At 45.2% G+C, this 15,464-nt stretch overlaps 1 protein-coding gene across 1 annotated transcript in view; it reads right to left on the reverse strand.

The window, feature by feature from the left end:
• Positions 1-3,577: 3,577 nt before the first annotated feature.
• FAM20C (FAM20C golgi associated secretory pathway kinase) overlaps positions 3,578-15,464 on the reverse strand; it is a 77,881-nt gene continuing 65,994 nt past the window's right edge. The window contains exons 6-10 of the mRNA XM_048493710.1: positions 11,266-11,446; positions 10,892-11,001; positions 10,256-10,337; positions 6,825-6,884; positions 3,578-6,061 (exon numbers count right to left, since the gene is read on the reverse strand). Coding sequence (XP_048349667.1) covers positions 5,809-6,061; positions 6,825-6,884; positions 10,256-10,337; positions 10,892-11,001; positions 11,266-11,446 — 686 coding nt within the window. The 3' untranslated portion in view covers positions 3,578-5,808. The remainder of the gene's footprint in view (positions 6,062-6,824; positions 6,885-10,255; positions 10,338-10,891; positions 11,002-11,265; positions 11,447-15,464) is intronic.

Raw genomic sequence — 15,464 nt, forward strand, 5'->3', positions numbered from 1 at the left:
CCCACAACAGACACCTTGTGAGGTAGGTGGGGCTGAGAGAGTTCCAAAGAACTGTGACTAGCCCAAGGTCACCCAGCAGGAATGCAGGAGTGCAGAAACACATCTGGTTCACCAGGTGGAGGAGTGGGGAATCAAACCCGGTTCTCCAGATTAGAATCCACCTGCTCGTAACCACTACACCACGCTGGCATGCAGGAGTCTCTTTCGCCCTCCCCATTGACTTCATGAAGATTGGCAGGGCAAGAGAGCCAATGGAATCAGAACATCTGGCTGTTGTGGTTTTTCCAGGCTGTGTGCCCATGGTCTGTAGTTTCTTGCTCCTAATGTTTTGCCTGCTTCTGTGGCTGGCATCTTTAGGGGGATGCCATGGTAAGATCTGTGATCTTACCTTTGAAGATCCTTGCCCTAGATGCAGGAGAAATGTTAGCAGCAAAAACTACCAGACCATGGCCACACAGCCCAAAAAAACCCACTGCAGCCAGTTGATTCCAGTCATGAAAGACTTCAACAATAAACCGGAACATCCTTCGCAATGCTCTGAGGAAGGCAGGACACCCTATTCTTGATGGAGAACTAGCTTGCGTCTTAATAATGCAAGCACCAGACTGTGGCGTAGGAGGTTAAGAGCTCGTGTATCTAATCTGGAGGAACCGGGTTCGATTCCCAGCTCTGCCGCCTGAGCTGTGGAGGCTTATCTGGGGAATTCAGATTAGCCTGTGCACTCCCACACACGCCAGCTGGGTGACCTTGGGTGACTCACCACTTCTCGGAGCTCTCTCAGCCCCACCCACCTCACAGGGTGTTTGTTGTGAGGGGGGAAGGGCAAGGAGATTGTCAGCCCCTTTGAGTCTCCTACTGGAGAGAAAGGGGGGATATAAATCCAAACTCTTCCTCTTCTTCTTCTCCAGGCGATCTTCAATACAACAACCTTTGTTAGGCATATTAAAATAGGCTCCAGAGCATTACAGACATTTCTGAAGTACAAATCAAAAGTACATTCAAAACACAGACAGATAAACTGTAACTAGCACTGGACGTTACTTAGAAATTTCTGTCACTTGTAAAATAAATTTTGCTACTTTTTCCAAGAGCACGGCCTCTGTGTTATTTAACAAAAGCTCCACAACAGAGTTGTCAGAGTCTCTTTCAGATTTGTTTAAGACCCAGGAGAGAAATTCCTAATACCCACATATCTTCGGGGACAGTCAAGAGTATAATATGAAGCAAGAGTCTCCACTTGGTTTTACGAATTATTGGACAGACCCGATCCTGTAAGGAGAGAGGGATAGATAGGAATAGCTGACCCTTGGTAATGGCCGATGGAAAAGTATTGCATCTGGCCCTTGTAATAATCCATCTCTGTTGGGGTTCAGTTAATAGTTCAAGATATTTGGCTATGTGCCCCTGTTCTGGTACTATTCCGACAGAAAGGGGTGAGCATGATTTATTTGCTTGGCCCAACAAGATATGGTATTCCTGCTCTAGAAGTCTGCTTTTTAAGGTTTGCAGAATCTCTCTGGGTGACAGCATACAGAGATCTACAAGTATTAAACCTAGAGAGTGGATTTTTGATTTAAGAAGTTGATACCATTCGGAGGCAAATAGGTCTGGGCGCACAATATATGTTAAACTGCGCTCATCAGAGTTAAAACATAATTTGATCCAATACTTGAATGCATTCAGCCATGCTCTTGTTTCAAGTAGGTTCTGACCAGTTTCTAAGCATAGTACTGCATATGGAACAGATCTTCAATTAGGAGGCGGCTTCCTTCTTGAGATATGCGGGAGGCCATTTTGATGTGTGACACCAAAACAACTGCCTGCGCAATGCACGATCAGGAAACCTCAGTTCGGTACCATACGTTAGACTGGAGCTTCTCCCAATGTTTTGAACCTGTAGGCTCCTTTGGTATTCTGACACAGCTTATGGAATTCTGACACTGTTTTGAACTTGCAGGAGCTTTGGGAATCCTGACCCGAAATGGCTGCCCCCAAATGGCTGCCGCTGCTTATCTTCGGTCACATAGTGGTGTGGTGGCAGCTGCTGCCAAAACATTTTTTTTAAAAAATCTGCAAAGCCCATGAGAGCTTCAGAAGACTCACTGATCCTACTCACTTTCCCCAAAACACTTGGTGGGCACCGGGAGAAGGGTCAGTGGACGCCATGGTGCCCATGGAATCATATTGACAGCCTTGACTTAGATGGAGGCTCATTGTCCTCAAGTCACTCCTCCATTTCCCATTAATCCACAGGAATACCCCTCTCATCTCCTTCCCCTTCTAAAAGCCAAATTATGTATGACTGAAATGTCTCCTCCCTGTTTCCCCTTGCCCCCAATTCCTTCCCAGACCTTTGCTGCCTGCCGTACCTCAAATTTCAGATTGCAAGCTCCGCTGCGTTTGTACTCCTTAAAGTTCAGTCCCCACTGAGGGGCAGGAACAGTGGCTCAATGCTAAGGCATCTGCCTGGCATGCGGAAGGTCCGTGGTTCAATCCCCAACACTTGCAGTTGACTAGTTTGGATTCTGATGTAGTCACGGTCAGTATTCACAGCAGGGGTTTTTTTTTGCACTGGGTCCACCTTCTTGACCCTAAACAGACCCATGCTCTAAACTAAACAGACTCATGTTCTAAACTAAACAGACCCATGTTCTAAACTAAACAGACTCATGTTCTAGACTCATGTTCTAAACTAAACAGACTCATGTTGTAAACTAAACAGACCCATGTTCTAAACTAAACAGACTCATGTTCTAAACTAAACAGACTCATGTTCTAGACTCATGTTCTAAACTAAACAGACTCATGTTCTAAACTAAACAGACCCATGTTCTAAACTAAACAGACTCATGTTCTAGACTCATGTTCTAAACTAAACAGACTGATGTTCTAAACTAAACAGACCCATGTTCTAAACTAAACAGACTCATGTTCTAGACTCATGTTCTAAACTAAACAGACTCATGTTCTAAACTAAACAGACCTATGTTCTAAACTAAACAGACTCATGTTCTAGACCCATGTTTTAAACCAAACAGACCCATGTTGTAAACTAAACAGACCCATGTTCTAAACTAAACAGACTCATGTTCTAGACTCATGTTGTAAACTAAACAGACCCATGTTCTAAACTAAACAGACTCATGTTCTAGACTCATGTTCTAAACTAAACAGACTCATGTTGTAAACTGAACAGACCCATGTTCTAAACTAAACAGACTCATGTTCTAGACTCATGTTGTAAACTAAACAGACCCATGTTCTAAACTAAACAGACTCATGTTCTAGACTCATGTTCTAAACTAAACAGACTCATGTTCTAAACTAAACAGACCTATGTTCTAAACTAAACAGACTCATGTTCTAGACCCATGTTTTAAACCAAACAGACCCATGTTGTAAACTAAACAGACCCATGTTCTAAACTAAACAGACTCATGTTCTAGACTCATGTTGTAAACTAAACAGACCCATGTTCTAAACTAAACAGACTCATGTTCTGACTTGGCATCAGGCAGGCACACCTGTCCATAGCACAGTGAGGTAAAAACAAATGATGTTCACTCAGACAGTTCGGTTACACATTTTGCCATATCTTTATTGCACTGGGACCACATTGCAAACGAATCCACAGAGGAGAAAAAAAGGCTGCAAAAGTAAAATCTATCGCTGCCGAACGCAGCTATTTTTTCTCTCCCTCCCCCCTCCGATTTTCTTTAAAACTTGTTATATGTATATATTTACACAAAAACTATCAAAAGCAAAGTCAGGAAAACGGCAGCCGCGCTACGGCTGTCTAGAAAGATAAGAGCGGAATCTTCCTTCTCGATAAATAGTACAATTTGTCGTTTATTTTACATCACTTTGCAAAACCACATTCAAGTATTTCCCCATCGATGCACGAACCATCAGAACTCTAATTCTGACTAGGTTCGCTGGTAATTTTCTGTGCGCCTGTCTGGTTTTCCCCCCTCCGGCTTTTGCTTGGAAGAAAGAGTTTGGAGACGTCTTTACACTAAGTCAGTGTGTGTGGAGGAGAAGCAATTTAAATTAGACATTGAGGAAGAGATAACTTGAAGGTTAACAGAAAACATGACGTTGAAGATGTGCACAATAAGGTAATGATCATGATTCGCCTCTGTTCAGAACTGTCCCGGGTGCTGAATGTTTCCTCCCTTTCACAAACTTGCTTGAAAACTACACATAAGCACACTTTCCCTTGCCCTGTCTCTTTATTTTCTCTTTATAGTGCATTCCACTCTACCTCAAGTATGATTTTAAACTAAGAACAGCCTCCCAAATTAATTCTGGAGCGAAATTAATTTGCTGAGGCATTTGGATATGGTTTCACCCTCTTTGGCGTTGCACCAATACATTGGTAAAACAATGCAAACAAAGCAATCTTGCCACAACCACAGGCCTGACTGCATCATGATTCCTTGTGAGTAGTGCTTTACGAAAGTCTGCATGCGGACCTGTGTATCTGGTTTAATGCTGCGTCGAAACAATCTTAGTGCCTTTGTATATCGAAAGGTATCACCGTTGCTTTGTTGTTTGTTTGAGTGTGATGTTTTAGCAATGCACGTTATAGGTAAAAAAAACGATGTGCACAAACTGAAAGAGGCAGTAATCCATGCAGGCACAGCACTCCATAGTACATTCAACAAAATAAACAAACAGAAACAATGGATAGTTCCTAACGTATTGGCTCCACAAAACCAAGTAATTTGGACCTCTGAAATATGAGGATCGATTCCTCAGGGGAATTTCAAACGCATCCCTACCAAAAACTAGCATGTCAAATGCAATAATTCAAGGCCAGCTTCTGCTTTGACATGCTAATTTTCTACACGTGTATTATTTGGCAGTCCCTGAATATTCTGCCAGTTGTTCCTCCGTCCCCCCCTGGCCGAGATTCTGTAACGATACAGTCCCGGAAGGGTTATAACAGTGTAGACTAGCTCTATATGGATTTTCCTCTAGAATATATTGTGAGCCACGTAAATGACCCTATTCCTCTTTTTAAAAAGAATTTGGTTAGGTAGGTTTGCATTCCCCCCCCCCCATTGTTATTTCATATATAAATACAAAATATTAAATAAAGATCTGCTTTCTGTACAAAACCGAAACCGGCGCCATTTGCCAGCAGGCCAGTGTTAAACATTTAGCAGTCTCAAAACGTCTTCCAAACCTTGCATCGGGAACTGATTTAAAAGCACGACAATCCGTGTTGTTTCATAGTTGCCTGATCCAGTCCTGTCCATGTTGATGTCTCGTAAGCCCTTCCCAAAGTTGGTGGTGAAACTCCAGCCGGGCACCATTTGTCTCTCTCTGTGTGTAACTGTTTGGAGAGTTTGGCCACAAACTCGTCCACCTGAGGAATGGCGACGACATCACAGTGTGGCAGGGTTTGCCAGAAGCTCCACTCACGACAACCCAGTGCTATAATGTGCAACTGGAGGGAAAACTTTTGGGGCCAAGGGGACGCAAGGCTTCGTGAAGGCCATGGCAACCGTGAAGCCCTTTGGGGGCCACCTCGGCTGAAAACACAGGGCTTCCCCAATGACCCCCCAACTTGGTCCGGCAGGTTGGACGCACCCCAGAGGGTGTAAGGTCCCACCCGCAACCTCATAGTTCACAAAGTCTATCCCTTAGCTACTTGCAGAACAATTAATATCACATTTCTGAATTCACTGAATTCACAGAGTGGCGGACACAGGACACAGTCTTTGGCAAGACTGTTTTGTTTCTTTTGCATTTCTTCTGAATTTTCTACAGAGCTGGTAAAAATGTGGTCCTGTAATTTCACTACCTCTTGGTCATAATAGTGTTCACGTCGGTGACAAAGTCCGTTTCCACCACGTTATCGTACCCGTCTTTTTCTATACAGTCACTGATAGTCTTAAGCACGATCCGAAGCCTTCGGTCCATAGCTTCGAGGTGCAGCGTGAACAAAATGGGGGCAATTTTGTCTTTCATCAAAGATTCTTCCATCAGGTGACTGAGTTTGAATTCCTCCTTGGCTAGCAACTGTAGTCGCAGATAGGTAGATTTCCGTATTCTAGAAAAGGAGGGGAAGGGAATTGGTCATTTGAAAGTAGACAAGTTTCAGATATTGTCAAAGCCTCCTGCTAACATTGGGGGACCACCTGCCCTCCCTCTTTGTGACCCACCACAATTTGGTGGGGGGAAAATTGCCCAGGATTTGGACAAGACTATGGTTTTACCATAGAGTTCTGACTGAATCCTAGAGCGTCATGTCAGTAACCTGATGTCACTTCCATCTGTGCGTTAGAAATATGTTCTCACCATTGATTTGAGGTTATGTCTCTTGTCTGCACTCTTTCCCTGTCCTGCTGGTTGCCACTTCCTCTGTGTTAACTAAATCTAATTTATATTCTGTTCATGGCACAGTAGGGTCTTGAACCCACATCTCTCTGGCCCACCATCACTCACAATTCTAACTAGATCTCTAACCACAACACTCACGGCATAGGTGTCAAACTCGCGGCCCTCCAGATGTTATGGACTACAGTTCCCATCATCCACTGCCAGCACGGCTAATTGCTCATTCTGGCAGGGGATGATGGGAACTGTAGTCCATAACATCTGGAGGGCTGCGAGTTTGACACCTGCGCAATAGGGCACCACTATTTCCTATAAACTCCTTTAACTGCTCTTCTCCAGGGGCCTAATCCTCCAATCACTTACAGCCTTGCTGAAGTCCCCATTTTTTTATTCGTTCCCAACATTTTTTTCCCCCAGCCTTCCTCTAACAAAGAAACACAAGGTGGACTTCACCAACCACATCACAGCTGACTTACCTGCAACACTGGTTCAGAGGCACCAAGATGGAGAGCTCATCGTGGGAATATTTACCAAACCTTTAAGTGGGGAAGAAAGAAAAAGGAAAAATCATCGGGAGTGCCCTTTGACATGTATTGACACAGCTTTGCAAATAGTTTCCCCCACCCTGGAAGGAAGGAGCTGTCTAATTTAGTTAATGCTTCCCTCCCGCCTCCCTACAAGAACCCCCACGGCAAAGACTGTACAGCCCCGGGGGATGCAGAGAATGTCCTACTGCTACATGCCATTACACAAAACCAAAATGTCTTATAGAGCATTATGTTACTTCCAGTAAAAACCTGAAAGTGACATAGGATGCACCTCTAGGAATTTTACCATAGAGTTTCTAGAAATTCCTAGAGCTACCCAATGTCACTTCCGGGTTTTTATGTTATGTAGAGTTGCAACTGGTATCACAGTCCCCACCTACCATCCTCCTGCGGGTTGCCAAGCACTGCACCACCAGTCAATGCTACCTATGGCCCATTTTATCACCTACTGGTAGCTAGTCAGTATATACTTAACCTTCTAGCTCCTGCAAGATGATAACAGAGAAGTCGATTTCGAATACCTTTAATGGCATATAGATTGTTTAAGATTAGCTTAGCAAGATAATAACAGCCTTTACAACTTTACAATTTCTGACGAGTTAAAATAACACCATTTAAAAATTTAGCCACCGCTTCCAACAGCTCGTAGTTGCGGCTGTTTAAAAGATATATAACCTTCTGTTTATCTGTAATGCCTTCACTTCCATGCAGGAAGGGGATTATGTGCTTCTTCCTACCTATCTCATAAAAGGGACAATCCAACAGCATATGAGATACTGTTTCCACAGAACCCATGCCACACGGGCATTTCCTTTCTTTATGTGGGATTCCAAGGTGGCGTCCAAGGCTAAAGGAAGAAGGCAGGGCATTACACCTAGCTAAAGGGAATTGCTCTACGCCACCGGGCCTCAACCAGGAGATAAAGGTACTGGGCTACAATTAGTCTATCCATAGGTATTCCCAGAGAGATCGGGGAACAGGTTTTATTAGCTTCCTCTAGCATCTGTTGAAACTCTCTGTCAAAAAGTCTCTTCTTGATAGCCCCATAGACCTCCTGCTCTGTTAGCATTAGCAGGTCCTCCAAGGAAATGCCCAACTCATTAAGTTTGGCTTCGATTTTAACCCACCACTGGGTTGTGTGGAGGATGGAGCGTCCCTGGGATGTATAGTCCAGTTCATCTCGATTAAAACAAATCCTGGCCCCAAACTTGAATAATGCGGCACCAGGCCAGAGTTTCCAGCCGATGCTGGCCTGTTTCTAAGCACAGGGCCGCATAGGGAACAGAATGGGGCAAGCCAAGGATTTTATACAGAAAGTATGACTGGACCCTTTCAACCTCTCTGCTCCATGCCCCTATCCAGATGGGGATCCCATAAAGGATTTGTTGACTCACTTTGGCATTAAATGCTCTCAACGCTGCAGGGATGTATCCTCGGCCTTTCCCATAGAGGAAGCGTATAATGGCTGAGGCACTTAATTTAGCGGAGGAGATGGCCCGATTCCTATGTAGTGTCCAGGAGGCCCTATGATGGTAGGTAAGCCCTAGGTATTTATATGACTGCACCTGCTCGAAACTACTGTGGCCTATCCGCCAATTGGTGGCTTTCCATTTATGGGTAAATACCACAATTTTGGATTTATCTAAGTTAAGTTGCAAATCGTTGAGTGTGCAGTATTCTATACAACACTCTAAAGCTCTCCTTAGTCTGACTTGTGAGCGGAAAGTACAACTGCGTCATCAGCAAACAGAAGCAGGGAGTATGGAAGTTGAGTCCAGAGTTGGACTATGTACTTGGGCCTCACTTAGTGTGGAGGCTAGATCGTTAATAAAAGAGCTTAAAGAGTGTAGGAGCCAATACGCATGACCTTTGTTTTACCCCTTTAGTAACTTGAATTTTTTGGGGTTAACAATCCCTCCATGTTACATCTCACGTGGCAATAGGTGTTTGTGTGCAGGATCTTAATTAATTCAAGCAACCTTGGCTCTACACCTTGGCTGCTGAGTTTCTTCCAGAGAATCTCTCTATTAACAGAATCAAATGCTCGAGATCGATAAAGGCTGCATACAAGGGGCTCTTTTTCTCTTATATTTAGTTACCAAGCAACTTAACACCAGGCAGTGGTCGAGGGTTGACTTACCCCTTTGGAATCCAATTTGTTCCTTCCCTATGACATTTTTATCAACAATCCAATCAGTTAATTTCCCAAGGAGGTATTTGGCATAAAGTTTTCCCAAGACCGAGAGAAGACTGATTGGTCTATAATTAGATGGACTGTTAGGGTCACCCTTCTTATAGATAGGGATGATAATTGAGTAGCTCCACACAGTGGGAATTATGCCTGTTTGGTTAACCATGTTAAACAATCGTGCCAATATAAGGGACCACCATCCCTAAATACTATAAACAACTCTGGAAGAAGAGTGTCAGGACCAGCAGCTTTACCTCGTTTAAGTTGGCTTATAAGTTTCCCAATCTCAAGAGAGGGACAGGGAGGCCAGGGGTTGTCAGAAGGTAGAACATGAACCAGGGTGGAATGAGAATTCTGGCACTCCCCCATTGTTTCCAAAAAAACCTCATACCATTGTGATCTTGAGATACTAGAAGGAAGGATACTGCTATCTCTAAGCCCACCAGTGACTATTTTCCAGAATCTTCTAGAGTCGTTGTCCTGAACTGATTGAATCAAGGAATTCCAGCAACGATCAATTGCCTCTTGTTGATTAGTCCGTAGTTGCAATGCTAATTGCGTTTTTAACGTAAAGTAAGATGTGGGCAGGCTATCCCATTTTTGGCTTTTATAGTTTTTGTAAATTTCCCGCAGTGAGTGTTTTATGGCCATACTCCTAGAGCAGAATTCCAACCTGCGTGGAGATTTATTGGGCAAGGATACATTCTTGCGTTGGGACTGTTGGATTAAATCCTTAATTTTTTTGGTGATGTCATCAAATTTTAAAACCATCTCATCCGGGGATGGAGCACTTAGCATATCCAACCTCAGTTGCTTCAGCTCTTGAGAGCTGAGAAGCTGTGTAATTTTGTACTCCAATGCCTCAGACCATCTAACTCTAGGAAGTAAGTGATTTGGCGAACTCACTTCAACAGAGAAGTCATACCACAATGGTAGAGCAGCACTGAGTAATGGTTATAGCTACACATGGAACTGGGAAACCCAGATTGAGGGAAAGAACTTGACTGCAGAATGATGTCTATAACTATCTAGTTGCAAGTTTTGGTCTTCGTAAACAATTATTTCTTCTCTCTTCTATAAACGATGGAGTGGGTTGTGGGGTGGAACCTGCCCATTTCTTGTTACAACATGTCTTTGGGGCCCCCTAATGAATCAGCAATTGAATTACCCTCGTCCGTTGTCTAAGTGGATGATAAACGTTTCATTTCCGAACTTCTCAAACGTTTCGTAATGGTGTCGATCCATGTTGCCTACGAAGAGAAACAATGAGACTCCCAGAATTTACAAAAGAAATGACTTCTGATGTCAAAAAAGTCAGCAGAGATTATTAGAAGAATTACATTTATATCATGGGCAAATCAGAAACCAAAGCACATAGGTACTTCTTTGGGGGGGGGGGGAATGGTGGAGAAATAGCTGTGTTATGCACCCTGGTCTACAAAATCAGGTCATCTCCACATTTTGAAAAGGAAGGAGGATAAAGAGAGGGAAACAGGCTATGGCTGTTGTTTTTTTAAATAAAGACGGGGAGCTGGAGGACTTTCCTAGCTTTGATGGCCAACACTAGCCCAATCTCTTCAGATCTCAGAAGCTAAGCAGGGTTGGCCTTGGTTAGTTCTTAATGGGAGACCAATTAGGAAGTGCAGAATTGCGACCGAGAGGGCACCAATAGTAAACTATCTCTGTTCACCTCTTGCCTTAAAAACCCTAGGGGGTCATTATACATCAGCCGTGATTTGACAGCGCTTCCTCCCACCAAGCGAAAGGCCAAGAGCGATTTACTTTCAAGAGAAGACAAGCGTACCCATGAGAAAATCAAAAATGGTCATATCCATTATATCCAAAATTCGGGTTCCGGTGTCGTACGGTGGGGTTTGTTTCACCTCTTCGCAATAGTCTGGATCAACCTCCCATCTGGAAAATGCAATAGGGATAGGAAAGTTTAGTTGCACAAGTGCTGTGATGTGGCGCTTTTCGCTCTTTCATAGAAGATGTTTCTCCCGTAAGCCCAAAGTACCTCTGAGGTCTACTCTAAGCCAAGAGTTGGGCCAACAGAAAATACCTCAGCAATATCTGAATTGCAGTTTTCCTATAAAACAATGGGTAATTCATTGCCTGTTTGAATGCCACCAGGTTATTGAGGTGCATCATGAGGTGTATCTTCTTCTTGGTACTCACTCAGCTTTCTTGCGTTTGTGGTAGGAACGTCTCCACGGATTCCTCCAGGTTTTCCGTTTAGCTAAAGACAGGTCTGGCAGAAAGGCGGCCAGGGAGCCTTCGATCTGGTCTGGCTTCCCGCAAAGGGCATGCTCCGTTGAGCAGTAGTAGGAACACTCCCCGTAGAAACAGATGTTGTTGGCTGTGGGATAGAAGAGAAATATCCTTCTTGAGCTTGTATTGAAAGGGCATTCCAGTGAACACTAAGATGAGTTCTATGGTTTTATTGATACCGAATAGGGGAGCAGCTTGGTTCTGTAGGAATCAAGACAGCCATCATTCCCAGGTCTGCTCCGAAATTAACTGGGAGGTAAATTAGGAGGGCAAAATTTTTTATGTGGATTTCCAGATCGCAGAGGGCGTCATGCCGCTAACCCCAGCAATGTGGAAGTATCTTCACGGTAGTAGCAATACAGATGCTATCAACATGTTTCATGATCCTTTCGCCATTTCAAAACCAACAGTGATCCAATGCATTCCAATGGGTCCAGAGGAGGGCAACCAAAATGGTCAAAGGTCTGGAACCAATGCTCTACGAGGAGAGACTGAGGTCCTTTCCGCACGGGCCATAAACAGCGCCCTGGGGACGGCAAAAACGTCGTCCCCAGGAAGCTGTTCTCATGGGGGCGCAGCTGCATCGCAGCTGTGTCGCCCTCATGCCTCCCCAGAGGCGCGAAGCCGCTGTTTCCCAACCTTGCTTCCGCAGCGAGGTTTTTGGGAAACAGCGGATTCCAGCCGCTGCTGTGCGAACAGCAGCGGCTGGAAGGCGCCATTCCCCCTCCCCTTTCCCAAACGCCTCACCGTGTCCTCCGGCCTCCAGCACATCGCACAGGCCAGGGGACACGCCCCCTGCCCTGCGACTTCCGGGCTGTCGCGCAGGGCAGGGGGGGGCGTGTCCCCTGGCCTGTGCGATGCGCCGGAGGACACGGTGAGGCGTTTGGGGGATGGCGCAGCCTTTGCGGATGCTGCGCCGTCCTCCCCGTCGCAACCGGGACCATTCGTGGCCGTGCGGAAACGGCCTTAGGGAGCTGGGGATGTTGAGTTTGGTGAAGAGAAGGTGAAGAGGGGACATGATAGCCCTGTTTAGATATGTGAAGGGATGTCATGTTGGTGAGGGAGCAAGCTTGTTTTCTGCGGCTCCAGAGACTAGGACCAGGAGTCATGGGTTCAAGGGGAAGGAAAAGAGATTCCACCTCAACCTCAGGAAAAAACTTCCTGACTGTCAGGGCTGTTTGACAGTGGAATGCACTACCTCAGAGTGTGGTGGAATCTCCTTCCTTGGAGGCTTTTAAACAGAGGCTGGATGGCCGTCTGACTGGAGTGCTGCGATTGTGTGTTTTTCCATTGCAGGGGTTTGGACTTGATGGCCTTTGGGGTCTCTTCCAGCTCTATGATTCTAGGAAACATGCACAGATCTTAATCTAGCGGTATCTGGGACAGGTAAGGTATCTTTTTTAAAAAAATACTAGACAAAGAAGGAAGGCCGAAATCTATAATCTTCTGCAATTGGTGAACAAGAACAAAAGCCGAACTACTTCCAAGCTCTGTAACATTGATCTGCATCAATTAGTTTCTCCCAAAAAAGACGCCCTGCCATTTTTCATACGTTTCTTTTTGCGACTCAATTTCTACGCGTTCGTCGGAGGCCTGCAGTTACAGCAGTGTACCCGACTCCAAAAGGATGTATGGACGCATTTAAATAATTACTGACCTAGTTCCATTCTTCGTGTTCTGTTTGGAGTGCACTTGCTATTATAGTTTTCCCTTGTCAAAGAAGCCAACATATAATTGACTGACCTTGAATGTTTCTGCTTTTTGGCCAGACGTCCCCAAAGAAAAGACTAATAATCTCTCAAATGGAAAATAATTCCCCAAAGAAACAGCTCTTCCTTATCCCACCCTACCCCCTGGGGCTCCGATACTGGTGAAGAAAACCCGCTAATTGTCAGTCTTGGAGAGGGTATCTTTGCCTTTGTGCCTCATTTTTCTAGGGTAGGTTGGAAGCCATCAAAGAAGGTCAGCTATTAAAGAAAACTGTACTGATCCCGACCGCTTAAGTGGCTGTCCAAACTAGAACTCCTTAGGGTGGGATTCGCTGCAACTAAAAACTCGTGGCATGGGGGCTTGTGGGCAGAACGTGTGGTTTCCACACACAAGACCCTCTGGGGTCAGGCCAACTTGCAGGGAAGGCAAGAGACCATGGATAGCCACTTCCAGTCTGAGTAGACCAGCAGCCTGACATGGCCAAAGGCAGCTTCGTATCCTCACAAACACCCTTTCCGCACAACCAAAATAAAACATGGTTGTTGTGGGTTTCCTGGGCTGTGTGGCCGTGGTCTGGTAGATCTTGTTCCTAACGTTTTGCCTGCATCTGTAGCTGACATCTTTAGAGGTGTATCACAGAGAGCAGTCTGTTACACAATATATACCTCACTAAACATTCCCTTCTCACTGGAAACAGTGTGTAACAGACTTCTCGCTGTGATACACCTCTGAAGGTGCCAGCCACAAATGCAGGCAAAACGTTAGGAGCAAGATCTACCAGACCATGCCCACACAGCCTGGTAAATCCACCACAACCAGTTGAATCCGGCAGTGAAAGCCTTTAACAATACAAAATAAAACATGTTGAGGCAGGAAATAAAACATTTCCTTCATGGGGTTCCATGTGGTTTTTGCCCTCAAATGCTCTGAAAACATTTTATTTGCAGTCTCAAACCATTTTACATGCATGCTCTTATGTATCAACTCTTTAGCCTGAATCGTTTTCAAAACATATCTATTCAATACGTTTTCCACCCCTCCCTGCCATCGTCTTGCTGACATACGCTATTGCCTCGCTGCGCTCACTCTGTTCGCTCTCACCTGATTATGCCCATCATTTCTGGGTTTTTTATTTTATTTTGGGGGGTTAAATCTTCGGAATCAGGCTGTTTGGTCCACTGGCATCAGTATTGCCTATTCCACAGGTGTCAAACTCACGGCCCTCCAGATGTTATGGACTACAGTTCCCATCATCCCCTGCCAGCATGATGCTGGCAGGGGATTATGGGAACTGTAGTCCATAACATCTGGAGGGCCGCGAGTTTGACACCTATGGCCTATTCTGACTGGCAGCTGATGTCCACAGATTTAAATGGAGGTCTTTCACATCACCTTGAGCCCTTCGGGGATAAGGCGGCCTATAAGTCTAATAAAATAATAAAATAAACCTACTAACTAGACCAGTGATGGCGAACCTATGGCACGGGTGCCAGAGGTGGCACTCAGAGCCCTCTCTGTGGGCACGCGCAAACAGAGTTCATCATGTGGGGGGAAAATTGCCCCCCCCCACACATCTAGGCTGGCCTGGGCCGCTGGGCTCAATTATTAGCATTAAACCTAAGGCCTAGTTTTGGGGAAGCAGTGTAGGTAACCCTGTTAAGTGCTATTAAACCCCACTGATTTTCATGCAAAGAACTAAAGTGCGATCCTTTACCTGGGAGTAAGCTCGGTTGCTGGTAATGGGGCTTGCTTCTGAATAAACCCTCCTAGGGTCGTGATTCACCCGTTCGACGAGTTGCATGGTTGCTTCAAAGCAAAGCCAACAACTACCACCAAGCTTACTCCCGAGTAACGCACGCCTTGGAGCCAACTGTTTTTTCTAAACTGAAACCTCAGTTTTCAGGTTAAATTGCTGTGTTGGCACTTTGCGATAAATAAGTGGGTTTTGGGTTGCAATTTGGGCACTCGGTCTCGAAAAGGTTCGCCATCACTGAACTAGACCCTTTTTAACTGGAGACACCGGGGATTGAACTCCGGACCTCTGCATGAAGGCAGATGTGTTACTACTGATCTCTCCCTGCTTGGGGTCTCTTGCCTGGCTTTCAAGGGCGACACAGTCTACCGAATATTGTTATCTCAGTCTCCCTGGAGAGATGAAAAATGTTATCTCCGTCTTCCCTGCAGAAACCCCAGGAATGGAATCAAGGCCATTGGGGAGCTCTGCTTGTAGCTGTTCATTTTCGTAGAACTGCAGGCAGAAGATCAGGGACCGTGTTTTCTGCTTGCGTCGACCGGCAGCCTTTGCAAAAACGGCACAGACGCTCTGGGTGTGAGCAAAACCACCTTCTCCTTTTAATTGCCAACCCGGATAGCTTTATTGTTTTCATTTTGAACGG

Source organism: Sphaerodactylus townsendi, linkage group LG04 (assembly GCF_021028975.2).
Source record: "Sphaerodactylus townsendi isolate TG3544 linkage group LG04, MPM_Stown_v2.3, whole genome shotgun sequence".
Taxonomy (NCBI): Eukaryota; Metazoa; Chordata; class Lepidosauria; order Squamata; family Sphaerodactylidae; genus Sphaerodactylus; species Sphaerodactylus townsendi.